At 46.4% G+C, this 14,416-nt stretch overlaps 1 protein-coding gene across 3 annotated transcripts in view; it reads right to left on the bottom strand.

The window, feature by feature from the left end:
* LOC140723800 (NACHT, LRR and PYD domains-containing protein 3-like) overlaps window positions 1-14,416 on the bottom strand; it is a 99,860-nt gene that overhangs the window by 59,982 nt on the left and 25,462 nt on the right. For all 3 annotated transcript variants that reach the window (XM_073038338.1, XM_073038336.1, XM_073038337.1), the window contains exon 5: window positions 14,350-14,400. In XM_073038338.1, coding sequence (XP_072894439.1) covers window positions 14,350-14,400 — 51 coding nt within the window. The remainder of the gene's footprint in view (window positions 1-14,349; window positions 14,401-14,416) is intronic.

Raw genomic sequence — 14,416 nt, 5'->3', positions numbered from 1 at the left:
CCTGTCAGGGGAGTGTGGAGTCTCACAGTGTGACAGGATCCTGTCAGGGGTGTGTGGTGTCTCACAGTGTGACAGGATCCTGTCAGCGGTGTGTGGGGTCTCACAGTGTGACAGGACCCTGTCAGTGGTATGTGGGGTCTCATACTGTGTCAGGACCCTGCCACGATTGTGTGTGGGGTCTCACAGTGTATCACGACCCTGCCAGGGTTTTATGGGATCTCAGTGTGTGTCAGGATCCTGTCAGTGGTGTGTGGGGTCTCACAATGTGTCAGGACCCTGTCAGGAGTGTGTGGGGTCTCACAGTGTTTCAGGACTCTATCAGTGGTGTGTAGGTCTCACAGTGTGTCAGGACCCTGTCAGGGGTGTGTGGGGTCTGACAGTGTGTCAGGACCCTGTCAGGGGTGTGCATGGTCTCACAGTGTGTCAGGACTCTATCAGGGGTGTGTAGGTCTCACAGTGTGTCAGGAACCTGTCGTGTGTGTGTGGGGTCTCACAATGTGTCAGATCCCTGTCATGTGTGTGTGGGGTCTCACAGTGTGTCAGGAACCTGTGAAGGGTGTGTGGGGTCTCACAGTGTGTCAGCAGCCTATCAGGGGTGTGTGGTGTCTCACAGTGTGTCAGGATCCTGTCAGGGGTGTGTGGGGTCTCACAGTCTGTCAGGAACCTGTGAAGGGTGTGTGGGGTCTCACAGTGGGTCTGGACCCTGTCAGGGGTGTGTGGGGTCTCACAGTGTGTCAGGACCCTGTCAAAGGTGTGTGGGGTCTCACAGTGTGACAGGACCCTGTCAGGGTTTTGTGGAGTCTCACAGTGTGACAGGATCCTGTCAGGGGAGTGTGGAGTCTCACAGTGTGACAGCATCCTGTCAGGGGTGTGTGGGGTCTCACAGTGTGACAGGATCCTGTCAGGGGTGTGTGGGGTCTCACAGTGTGACAGGATCCTGTCATGAGTGTGTGGTGTCTCACAGTGTGACAGGACCCTGTCAGGTGTGTGTGAGGTCTCACAGTGTGTCAGGACCCTGTCAGGGGTGTGTGAGGTCTCACAGTGTGTCAGGACCCTGTCAGGGGTGTGTGGAATCTCACAGTGTGTCAGGACCCTGTCAGGGGTGTGTGGAGTCTCACAGTGTGACAGGATCCTCTCAGGGGTGTGTGGGGTCTCACAGTGTGTCAGGACCCTGTCAGGGGTTTGTGGTGTCTCTCAGTGTGTCAGGATCCTGTCAGGGGTGTGTGGAGTCTCACAGTGTGACAGGATCCTGTCAGGTGTGTGTGGAGTCTCGCAATGTGACAGGGTCCTGTCAGGTGTGTGTGGGGTCTCACAGTGTGTCAGGACCCTGTCAGGAGTGTGTGGGGTCTCGCAGTCTGTCAGGACCCTGTCAGCGGTGGGTGGGGTCTCACAATGTGTCAGGATCCTGTCAGGTGTGTTGGGTCTCACAGTGTGTCAGTACCCTGTCAGGGGTGTGTGGTGTCTCACAGTCTGTCAGGACCCTGTCAGGCGTGTGTGGAGTCTCACAGTGTGTCAGGATCCTGTCAGGGGTGTGTGGGGTCTCACAGTGTGTCAGGATCCTGTCAGGGGTGTGTGGAGTCTGACAGTGTGTCAGAATCCTGTCAGGGGTGTGTGGGGTCTCACAGTGTGTCAGGATCCTGTCAGGGGTGTGTGGGGTCTCACAGTCTGTCAGGATCCTGTCAGGGTCCGCAATATCTCTGATCGAGTTCTCAGTATTCTCAAGAGGGAGGGTGAGCAGCCGGATGTCGTGGTCCATGTAGGTTCGAATAACGAGGGTAGAAAGAGTGAGGAGGTATCCTGCTATCCTGAAAGGTGAGTTTAGGGAGCTAGGTGCCAAGTTAAAGGACAAGACCTCCAGGATAGCAATCTCAGGATTGCTATCAGTGCCACGTGCAGGTGGGTTTAGAGATAGTAAGATAGTGCAGATCAACACGTGGCTGAAGACATCGTGCAGGAGGGAGGGCTTCAGATTTATAGATAATTCGGCAGTTTTCCAGGGAAGGTGGGACGTGTTCCGGCGGGACGGTTTACATCTGAACTGGAGGGGGACAAATATTCTTGCAGGTAGGTTTGCTAGAGAGGCTCCAGTGGATTTAAACTAGATACAAGGGGGGAGGGGACCAGAGTACAGGAACAGATGTATGGGAGAAGGAAGAAAAAGAAGATAATGAAGTTGTTTGCACTTTTAGTGCTAAACGGAGAGTAAGAGGTGGAGAATTTCTTAAATGTTTTTATTTTAATGCTAGGAGCATTGTAAGAAAGTTGAATGAGTTTAGAGCATCTATTGATACCTGGAAATATGATGTTGTAGCTATCAGTGAAACATGGCTGCTGGAGGGGTGTGATTGGCAATTAAATATTCCTGGATTTTGTTGCTTCAGGTGTGATAGTATCGGAGGGACAAGAGGGGGAGGTGTTGCATTGCTTGACAGAGAAAATATTACAGAGATACTCTGGCAGGATAGATTAGAGGGCTCGTCCTGGGAGACTATTTGGGTGGAATTAAGGAATGGGAAAGGTGTAGTAACACTTATAGGGGTGTATTATAGACCTAATGGTTAGTGAGCATTGGAGGAGCAAATTTGTAAGGAGATAGCAGATATTTGTAGTAAGCACAGGGTTGTGATTGTGCGAAATTTTAATTTTCCACACATTACTTGGGAAGCCCATACGGTAAAAGGGGTGGATGGTTTGGAGTTTGTAAAATGTGTGCAGGATAGCTTTTTGCAGCAATACATGGAGATACCAACCAGAGAAGAGCAGTTGTATATCTCCTGTTACGGAATGAAATAGGTCAGGTGACCGAGGTATGTGTTGGGGGGCACTTCCGGCCCAGGGATCACAATGTCATTGGTTTCAATATAATTATGGAGAAGGATAGAACTGGACCCAGGGTTGAGATTTTTGATTGGAGAAAGGCTAACTTTGAGGAGATGCAAAATGATTTAGAAGGAGTGGATTGGGAAAATGTGTTTTATGGGAAGGATGTAATGATGAAATGGTGGTCATTTAAGTGTGAAATTTTGAGAGTACAGAATCTTTATGTTCCTCTTAGGTTGAAAGGAAAGGTTAAAAATTTGAGAGAACCATGGTTTTCAAGGGATATTGGAAACTTGGTTCGGGTAAAGAGAGATATCTACAATAAATATAGGCAGCATGGAGTAAATGAGGTGCTCGAGGAATATAAAGAATGTAAAAAGAACCTTAAGGAAGAAGTTAGAAAAGCTAAAAGAAGATACGAGATTATTTTGGCAAGTAAGGTGAAAATAAATCCAAAGGGTTTCTACAGTTGCATTAATAGCAAAACGATACTGAGGGATAAAATTGGTCCCTTAGAAAATCAGAGTGGACAGCTATGTGTGGAGCCAAAAGAGATGGGGGCGATTTTGAACAATTATTTTTCTTTGGTATTCACTAAGGAGAAGGACATCTGCACCCGGTACATCGAGACGCAACTCCAAAGGAACCATGTTAGAGCACTGGAGATTCAGCTCGATGACCTTCGTCTGGTCAGGGAGAGCGAGGAGGTGATAGAGAGGAGTTACAGGCAGGTGGTCGCACCGGGGCCACGGGGGACAGAGAAATGGGTCACAGTCAGGAGAGGGAAGGGGAAGAGTCAGATTCTAAAGAGTACACCTGTGGCTGTACCCCTTGCAGGACAATAAGCAGTCCTGTTTGAGTACTATTGGGGGGGACAGCCTACCTGGGGGAAGCGACAGTGACCGTGCCTCTGTCAGAAAGTCTGGCCCTGTGGCTCAGAAGGGTAGGGAAAGGAAGAGGAAGGCAGTAGTGATAGGGGACTGTAGTCGGGGGGGGGGGGGGTTGGGGTCAGACAGGCAATTCTGTGGACGCAGGAAAGAAATTCAGATGGTAGTTTGCCTTCCAGGGTCCGGGATGTTTGTGATGGTGTCCAAGATATCCTGCAGTGGGAGGGAGAACAGCCAGAGGTCGTGGTACATATTGTTTCCAATGACATAGGTAGGAAAAGGGAAGAGGTCCTGAAAGAAGACTACAGGGCGTTAGGAAGGAAGTTGAAAAGCAGGACCTCAGAGGTAGTAATCTCGGGATTACCGCCTGTTCCACGTGACAGTGAGAATAAGATTAGGATGAGGTGGAGGATAAATGCGTGGCTGAGGGATTGGAGCAGGAGGCAGGGATTCAGATTTTTGGATCATTGGGACCTCTTTTGGGGCGGGTGTGACCGGTAGAAAAAGGACGGGTTGCACTTGAGTCTCGGGGGGACCAATATCCTGGCCGGAAGGTTTGATAGAGTTGTTGGGGAGGGTTTAAACTAGTTTGGCGGGGGGGTGGGAATCAGAATGTGAGTGCAGGGATTAAATAGAAGGACAAGGGCATGATGCTAAGAGTTCTGAGTTGATGAGGAAGGACAGGCAGGGGACGAAACAATTGTAGCCAGTTAAAAGGGTTGCAATGTGTCTATTTCAATGCTAGGAGGGTTAGGAACAATCAGGATGAACTTAGAGCATGGAACTACGATGCTGTGGACATTAGGGTTACTTGGTTGGAGGAATGGCAGGTTTGGATGATGCAGGTTCCAGGGTTCAGGTGTTTTAAATGGAATAGAATGGAATGTAGAAAGGGGGGGGGGGGTGGTAGCTTTGCTGATCAGAGGTAGTATCACGGCTATAGAAAGGGAGGATGCTGCAGAGGGAGTGTCCACTGAGTCGGTCTGGGTGGAGGTCAGAATTAGGAAGGGATCAATCACTGTGCTGGGAGTAGTCTATAGCCCCCAAATAGCCCTTAGGATAGCGAGGAGCCGATAAGTAGGCAGATCTTAGAATGGTGCACAAAAGACAGGGTAGTAGTTATGGGTGATTTCAACTTCTCTCATATTGACTAGCACCTCCTGAGTGTAAGTGGAATAGATGGGGCTGAATTTGTCAGGCCTGTTCAAGAAGGATTCCTGAGACAGTATGTGGACCGGCCGATGAGAGGAGAGGCTATACTGAATCTAGTTCTGGGTAATGAACCTGGTCAGGTGACAGACCTCTTGGTGAAGGAGCATTTTGTTGAGAGTGACCACAACGCCCAACGTAGCTTCAACATAGCTATGGAAGGAGATAACATCAGACAAAATGGTAAAGTGCTTAACTGGGAAAGGGCTAATTTTGAGGGGATGAGGCAGGGACTAGTGAGAGTAAATTGGAAACAGATGTTCAAAGGGGAAAGCACAGAAGTAATGTGGGAGAAGTTTAGGGATCACATGAGCTGCGCTCATGATAGGTTTGTCCCACTGAGGTAAGGAAAAATGGCAGGAAAAGGCTGACGAAGCACGTGAGGCAAATCGTCAAGAGAGAGAAAAAAAGAAGCATATGTTAGATATAAGAAGCAGGAAGTAGGAGGGCCTCATGAGAAATATAGGGTAGTCAGGAAGGAGCTAAAGAAAGGACTTAGGAGAGCTCGAAGAGGGCATGAGAAGGCTTGCGCATGTAGGATTAAGGAGAACCTCAAGGCATTCTTTGCGTATGTGAAGAACAGGAGGATGACGAGAATGAAGGTGGGACTGCTAAAGGATAAAGAGGGCAACATGTGCCTGGAGGCGGAGGAGGTTGGGGACGTCATAAATGAATACTTTGCTTCAGTATTCACAAGTGAAAAGGATCTTGATCAGGGTGAAGTCGAAATAGAGCAGGCCTGCGTGCTAGACAATGTGATTACGGAATAAGAAGTGTGAATCTTCTTAAAAACCCCAAGGCCAGATATGATACACACCAGGTTGTTGTGGGAATTGAGAGAAGAGATCGCTGGAGCATTAGATACAATCCTTGAATCCTTTGGCTACAGGGGAAGTGTCGGAGGCCTGGAGAATGGCAAATGTAGTTCCCCTGTTTAAAAAAGGTAATAGGGAGAAACCTGGGAACTATAGACCGGTGAATCTTACGTCGGTGCTCTGCAAATTACTGGAAAAGATTTTTAAGGATAGTATTTAAGTGCATTTGGAGAAGTACAGTCTACCCATGGATAGTCAACATGGCTTTGTGAAGGGAAGATCGTGCCTCACAAGCCTGATTGAGGTTTTTGAAGAGGTAACAAAATAAACTGATGAGGGTGGGGCAGTGGATGTGGTCTACATGGACTTTAGCAAAGCACTTGACAAGGTCCCTCACGAGAGACTCATCCAGAAAGTCATGAGGCATGGGATAAGTGCAAACTTGGCTCTCTGGATAAAAAATTTGGCTTAAAGGAAGAAAGCAGCGGGTCGTTGTGGAAGGAAAGTATTCTGCCTGGAGGTCGGTGACTAGTGGAGTGCCGCCGGGATCTGTCCTGGGACCCCGCTATTTGTGATTTTTATAAATGACCTGGACGCAGAGGTGGAAGGATGTGTGAATAAGTTTTCCGATGACACGAAGATTGGAGGAGTTGTCGATGGAGCTGTAGGTTGTCGAAGGTTACAAGAGGATATAGACCGTCTGCAGAGTTGAGCAGAAAAATGGCAGATGGAGTTCAATCCGGACAAATGTGAGGTGATGCATATTGGAAGGACAAACCAGAAGACTGAGTACAGGATTAATGGTCAGTTACTTAAGAGTGTGGATGAACAAAGGGACCTTGGGGTTCAAATCGGTACATCCCTCAAGGTCGCTGCACAGGTTGATAGGGTAGTTATGAAGGCCTATGGGATGCTAGGCTTCATGAACAGGGGGATTGAGTTCAAGAGTAGAGAGGTCATGATGCAACTCTTCAAATCTCTGGTGAGTCCACACTTAGAGTATTTTGTTCAATTCAGTTCACCTCATTACAGAAAGAATATGGAAGCTATGGAGAGGGTGCAGTGGAGATTTACCAGGATGTTGCCTGGTTTGGAGAACAAGACATATGAAGCAAGGTTAGCAGAGCTGGGACTTTTCTCTTTGGAGCTTAGAAGAATGAGAGGGGACTTGATAGAGGTCTACAAGATTATGAGAGGCATAGATAGGGTAGCTAGTCAGAACCTTTTTTCCCAGGGCACCAATAGTAAACACCAGAGGGCGTATGTACAAAATTAAGTGAGGGAAGTTCAGGGGAGACATCAGGGGTAAGTTTTTTACACAGAGGGTTGTGAGTGCCTGGAATGACTTGCCAGGAATGGTGGTGGAGGCTAAAACATTGGGGGTATTTAAGAGCCTCTTGGACAGGCACATGGATGAAAGAAAAATGGAGGGTTATGGGGTAGTGTGGGTTTAGTACGTTTTTTAAGGATTATATGGGTCGGTGCAACATAGAGGGCAGAAGGGCCTGTACTGTGTTGTAATGTTCTATGGTTCTATGATATTGAATTGTGTAAGGTAAGGGAAACAAGTAGGAAAGTTATGGAAACTATGATGATTAAAGAGGAGAAAGTACTGACGCTTTTAAGGAACATAAAAGTGGATAAATCGCCATATCCTGACAGGACCTTGAGGGAAGTTGGTGTAGAAATAGCAGGGGCTCTGACAGAAATATTTCAAATGTCATTAGAAACGTAGATGGTACCGGAAGATTGGCGTATTGCTCATGTTGTTCCATTGTTTAAAAAGGTTCTAAGAGTAAACCTAGCAATTGTAGGCCTGTAGGTTTGAAGTCAGTAGTGGGTAAATTAATGGAACGTATTCTTAGAGATGGTATATATAATTATCTGGATAGACAGGGTTTGATTTGGAACAGTCAACATGGATTTGTGCGTGGAAGGTCATGTTTGACAAATATTGAATATTTTGAAGATGTTAATAGGAAAGTTGACGGGGGTAAATCAGTGGATGTTGTCTCTATGGACTTCAGTGAGGCCTTTGACAAGGTTCCACATGGAAGGTTAGTTAGGAAGGTTCAATCGTTAGGTATTAATATTGAAGTAGTATAATGGATTCAACAGTGGTTGGATGGGAGATGCCAGAGAGTAGTGGTGGATAACAGTTTGTCATGTTGGAGGCCTGGAGGCCGGTGACTAGTGGTGTGCCTCAGGGATCTGTACTGGGTCCAATGTTGTTTGTCATATACATTAATGATCTGGATGGTGGGGTGGTAAATTGGATTAGTAGTATGCAGAAGATGCTAAGATAGGTGTCGTTGTGGATAATGAAGTCGGTTTTCAAAGCTTGCAGAGAGATTTAGGCCAGTTAGAAGAGTGAGCAGAACGATGGCAGTTGGAGCTTAATGATGATAATTATGAGGTTCTACATTTTGGTAGGACTAATCAAAATAGGACATGCATGGTAAATGGTAGGGCATTGAAGAATGCAGTAGAACAGAGTGATCTAGGAATAATGGTGCATAGTTCTCTGAAGGTGGAATCTCATGTGGATAGGGTGGTGAAGAAAGCTTTTGGTATGCTGGCCTTTATAAATCAGAACATTGAGTGTAGGAGCTGGGATGTAATGTTAAAACTGTACAAGGCATTGGTAAGGCCAAATTTGGAATATTGTGTACAGTTCTGGTCACCAAATTATAGGAAAGATATCAACAAAATACAGAGAGTACCTGGGTTTCAGCACCTAAGTTACAGAGAAATGTTGAACGTTAGGTCTTTATTCTTTGGAGCGCAGAACATTCAGGGGCGACTTGATACAGGTATTTAAAATTATGAGGTCAATAGATAGAGTTGAAGTGATAGGCTTTTGTCATGGAGGGCTGGTCTACGGAGTCAGTATGGATGGAAGTCAGAAACAGGAAAGGGGCAATAACTCTACTGTCCCAATAAACCTACTATTTCAATTGTGACAGGGATATCGGGAAGCACAAAGGTAGGCAGATTCTGGAACGGTGCAGTAATAATATGGATGCTGCAATGAGAGATTTTAATTTTCCCAATATTGATTGTCATCTCCTTAGCACAAAAGGTTTAGATGGGGTGGAGTTTGTTAGGCTTGTTCAGGAATGTTTCCTGTTAGAATATGTAAATAAGCCAAATACAGGAGAGTCTGTACTTGACCTGGTAACGGGAAATGAACCCGCTCAGGTGTCAGATCTCTCGGTGGAAGGGCATTTTCGATGTAGTGACCACAACTCTAACTCCTTCACCAGAGCGCTGGAGAGGGATAGAAACAGACAATTTGGAAAACATTTAATTGGGGTAGGGGGAAATATGATTATGTACTATTAGGTAGGAACTTGACAGCATAAATTGAGAGCAAATGTTCTCAGGGAAATGCACGGCAAATCTTCAGGGAGCACTGGAGTTCTGCATATGATCTCCCCTCATTCTCCTGAACTCCAGGGAATACAGCCCAAGAGCTGCCAGACGCTCCTCATAAGGTAACCCTTTCATTCCTGGCATCATCATCGTGAATCTTCTGTGAACCGTCTCCAATATCAATATATCCTGATCTCCGTTTGTGAAAGAGATATTGAGCTGTTCACCGTGAGTATGAGGCCATATTATCTGCCGCGAGAATTCGCAAACGTCATTGTGGTGAATGTGTATGTCCCGCCGCGTGCCGACGAAACGGTAGCGTGTGACGTCATCAACTCCGCTGTTGCTAGGCTTCAGACACAGCACCCTGAGGCACTGGTGTTAATTACAGGGGACTTCAACCATGTAACTTTGGACATGACACTACCTGCTTTCTCCCAGTATGTGGATTGTTACACCAGGGGTAATAGGACTATTGTCCTACTGTATGCAAACGTAGAGGATGCATAAGTGCATCCCCGCTGCCTGCATTGGGGAAAGCTGATCACAACCTGGTTTTGTTACAGCCCAGATATAAATCAATTGTGATGAGGCATCCCACTACCACACGCTCTTTTAGAAAGTGGACTCCTGAAGCTGAACAGGCCCTGAGAGACTGCTTCGGTACTACTAACTGGGATGAACTGCAAGGGGGGCTTTGTAGGGGCGTTGGGGAGGTCACTGAATGCACAACGGACTATATTAACTTTTGTGTGGATGTCGTTGTTCCTGTTAGAACTGTTCGCTGCTATCCCAATAATAATAAGCCCTGGATCACTAGTCACATCAAAGGCCTCCTAAATCAGAAGAAGAGGGCCTTTAAAGATGCTGATCGGTTGTAGCTTAAAAGAGTTCAGAAGGAACTCAGAGTACAGATAAGTGGGGCAAAGGAGCAGTATAGGAGGAAGCTAGAACAAAAGCTGCAGAAAAAAAGCATGAAGGAGGTGTGGGATGGGATGAAGATCATCACCGGATGCGGTGCAAAGCGGGGGGCAAACATAAGTGGAGATGCGGAGAAAGCGAACCAGCTGAACAACTTCTTCAATAGGTTCGACAGCACAATCTCATCCTCACCGCAGAACTCCACACCAGGCTTGTCTTTCTACTCGTCCTCCCTCTTAATTCCCTCACAGGAATATAGCCACTCACAGGAGACCTTGCCCACGCCCAGGATTACGGCTGCACAGGTGGAAGGTCAACTGAGGAAGATCTGTACCAGCAAGGCGGCTGGACCGGATGGAGTATCCCCACGATTGCTGAGGGCCTGTGCGACTGAGCTGGGAGAACCACTAAAGCGCATCTTCAACATGAGCCTAGAGCAGAGAAGAGTACCCAGACAGTGGAAAACATCCTGTATTGTCCCGGTACCGAAGAAACCACAACCAAAGGAGTTGAATGACTTCAGACCTGTTGCCTTGACGTCGCACGTGATGAAGACCATGGAGCGGCTGATAATACAGAATCTGAGGCCACAAACCAGGCACGCCCGGGATCCTCTTCAGTTTGTGTATAAGGAGAAGGTGGGAGTGGAGGATGCTATCACGTATTTGCTGCACAAATCCCTCTCTCACCTGGATGAGATCAGTGGTGCTGTGAGGATTACATTCCTGGACTTCTCTAGTGCCTTTAACACCATCCAGCCCAAGATCTTAAGGCACAAACTAACGGAGATGGGAGTAGACTCTCACATGGTGGATTGGATAGTGGACTACTTGACAGATAGACCTCAATATGTGCGGTTGGGAGACTGTAGGTCTGACACGGTGGTCAGCAGCACAGGAGCGCCGCAGGGGACCGTGCTCTCTCCGGTCCTGTTCACCCTGTACACATCAGACTTCCAATATAACTCGGAGTCCTGCCATGTGCAGAAGTTCGCTGATGACACGGCCATAGTGGGGTGTGTCAGGAATGGACAGGAGGAGAAGTATAGGAAACTGATACAGGACTTTGTGATATGGTGCAACTCAAACTACCTGCGTCTCAATATCACCAAGACCAAGGAGATGGTGGTGGACTTTAGGAGATCTAGGCCTCACATGGAGCCAGTGATCATTAATGGAGAATATGTGGAGCAGGTTAAGACCTACAAGTATCTGGGAGTACAGTTAGACGAGAAGCTAGACTGGACTGCCAACACAGATGCCTTGTGCAGGAAGGCACAGAGTCGACTGTACTTCCTTAGAAGGTTGGCGTCATTCAATGTTTGTAGTGAGACGCTGAAGATTTTCTATAGGTCAGTTGTGGAGAGCGCCCTCTTCTTTGTGGTGGCGTGTTGGGGAGGCAGCATTAAGAAGAGGGACGCCTCACGTCTTAATAAGCTGGTAAGGAAGGCGGGCTCTGTCGTGGGCAAAGTACTGGAGAGTATAACATCGGTAGCTGAGCGAAGGGCGCTGAGTAGGCTACGGTCAATTATGGAAAATCCTGAACATCCTCTACATAGCACCATCCAGAGACAGAGAAGCAGTTTCAGCGACAGGTTGCTATCGATGCAATGCTCCTCAGACAGGATGAAGAGATCAATACTCCCCAATGCCATTCGGCTTTACAATTCAACCGCCAGGAGTAAGATATGCTAAAGTGCCGGGGTTAGGACTCAATGTATTTAAGTAAACTACTTAAGAACTTTTTGAAAACTATTATTAATGCTTTTTGAGAGAGTGATTTTAGATGCATATCATAATTTTACTGAGTTAAGTATTGTATGTAATTAGTTTTGCTACAATAAGTGTATGGGACATTGGAAAAAATGTTGAATTTCCCCATGGGGATGAATAAAGTATCTATCTATCTATCTATCTATCTAAAATAAGGAGCCTGAAACTGCACTCAATACTCAATACTCAATACTCAATACAAGTGTGATCTCACTGGTGCATTAAGAGCCTCAACATCACATCCCAGCTCTTATATTCTATACCTCAAGAAATAAATGCAAATATTGCATTCGTCTTCTTCACAACCGACTCAACTTGGAGGTTAACCTTTAAGGTATCTTGCACAAGTCCATTTGCATCTCTGAATTTTGAATTCTCTCCCCATCTAAACAACAATCTGACATTTATTTCTTCCATCAAAATGCAGGACCATACAGTTTCCAACTTTGTATTTCATTTGCCACGTCTTTACCCATTCCTCTGAACTATCTAAGTCTCTCTGCAGGCTCTCTGTTTTCTCGGCAGTACACGCTCCTCCACCTATCTTTGTATCATCGGCAAATTTAGCCACAAATCCATGAATACCGTAGTCCAAATCATAGACATACATCGTAAGAAACAACAGTCCCTACACTGACCCCTGTGGAACTCCACTGGGAACGGGCAGCCAGCCAGTAGATAGATAGATAGATAGATAGATAGATAGATAGATAGATAGATAGATAGATAGATAGATAGATAGATAGATAGATAGATAGATAGATAGATAGATACTTTATTCATCCCCATGGGGAAATTCAACCTTTTTTCCAATGTCCCATACACTTGTTGTAGCAAAAACTAATTACATACAATACTTAACTCAGTAGAAATATGATATGCATCTAAATCACTAACTCAAAAAGCATTAATAATAGCTATTAAAAAAAGTTATTAAGTCCTGGCGGTTGAATTGTAAAGCCTAATGGCATTGGGGAGTATTGACCTCTTCATCCTGTCTGAGGAGCATTGCATCGATAGTAACCTGTCGCTGAAACTGCTTCTCTGTCTCTGGATGGTGCTATGTAGAGGATGTTCAGGGTTTTCCATAATTGACCGTAGCCTACTCAGGGCCCTTCGCTCAGCTACCGATGTTAAACTCTCTAGTACTTTGCCCACGACAGAGCCCGCCTTCCTCACCAGCTTATTAAGACGTGAGGTGTCCGTCTTCTTAATGCTTCCTCCCCAACACGCCACCACAAAGAAGAGGGCGCTCTCCACAACTGACCTATAGAACATCTTCAGCATCTCTCTACAGACATTGAATGACGCCAACCTTCTAAGGAAGTATAGTCGACTCTGTGCCTTCCTGCACAAGGCATCTGTGTTGGCAGTCCAGTCTAGCTTCTCGTCTAACTGTACTCCCAGATACTTGTAGGTCTTAACCTGCTCCACACATTCTCCATTAATGATCACTGGCTGCATATGAGGCCTAGATCTCCTAAAGTCCACCACCATCTCCTTGGTCTTGGTGATATTGAGACGCAGGTAGTTTGAGTTGCACCATATCACAAAGTCCTGTATCAGTTTCCTATACTCCTCCTCCTGTCCATTCCTGACACACCCCACTATGGCCGTATCAGCAAACTTCTGCACATGGCAGGACTCCGAGTTATATTGGAAGTCTGATGTGTACAGGGTGAACAGGACCGGAGAGAGTACGGTTCCCTGCGGCGCTCCTGTGCTGCTGACCACCGTGTCAGACCTACAGTCTCCCAACCGCACATACTGAGGTCTATCTGTCAAGTAGTCCACTATCCAATCCACCATGTGAGAGTCTACTCCCATCTCCGTTAGTTCGTGCCTTAAGATCTTGGGCTGGATGGTGTTAAAAGCACTAGAGAAGTCAAGGAATGTAATCCTCACACCACAACTGACCCCATCTAGGTGAGAGAGTGATTTGTGCAGCATGGGCTCGTCTTCCTAAACAGCTTCATGTGCGGCAGCTTGTCACAGGCCTTCTGAAAATCCAAGTACACCACTTCTACTGCATCTCCTTTGTCTAACCTACTTGTAATTTCCCCGAGGAATTGCAGTAGGTTCATCAGGCAGCATTTTCCTTTCAGGAAACCATGCTGGCTTTGGCCTTTCTTGCCAATTGTCTCCAGGTGCTCCGTAATCTCATCCCCAATAATGTTTTCCAACAATTTCCCAATCACAGGTCTATTGTTTCCTTTTTTCTGCCTCCCACCCTTCTTAAATAGTGGAGCAACATTTGCAATTTTACAGTCATCCGGTACAATGTCAGAATATATCGATTCTTGAAAGATCATCTTTAATGACTCCACAATATCTCCAGCTACTTCCTTCAGGAACGGAGGGTGCAGTCCATCAGGTCGAGGACATTGATCTACCCTCCTTGTCCTATGAAAACCAAACTTCCGCAAACGTTTTCCATGCGTCTCACTCTGTCATGTTGCCTACATTTACCTCGTCAAATCCCCCTGGCTCAACAACGAGATGAACCAACACAATATCAACCTCTGGTGGAAACAGCGGTTCTTCACTTACCTTTCAGCTCACTGGGAATCTCCAGTACGGGTCGACGAACCGGAACACAACCTGTTCGGAATAAAAC

Source organism: Hemitrygon akajei, unplaced genomic scaffold, assembly GCF_048418815.1.
Source record: "Hemitrygon akajei unplaced genomic scaffold, sHemAka1.3 Scf000136, whole genome shotgun sequence".
Lineage (NCBI taxonomy): Eukaryota > Metazoa > Chordata > Chondrichthyes > Myliobatiformes > Dasyatidae > Hemitrygon > Hemitrygon akajei.
Note: the sequence above shows the minus strand (reverse complement) of the source record. Positions and strands in the feature narration are given on the sequence as shown.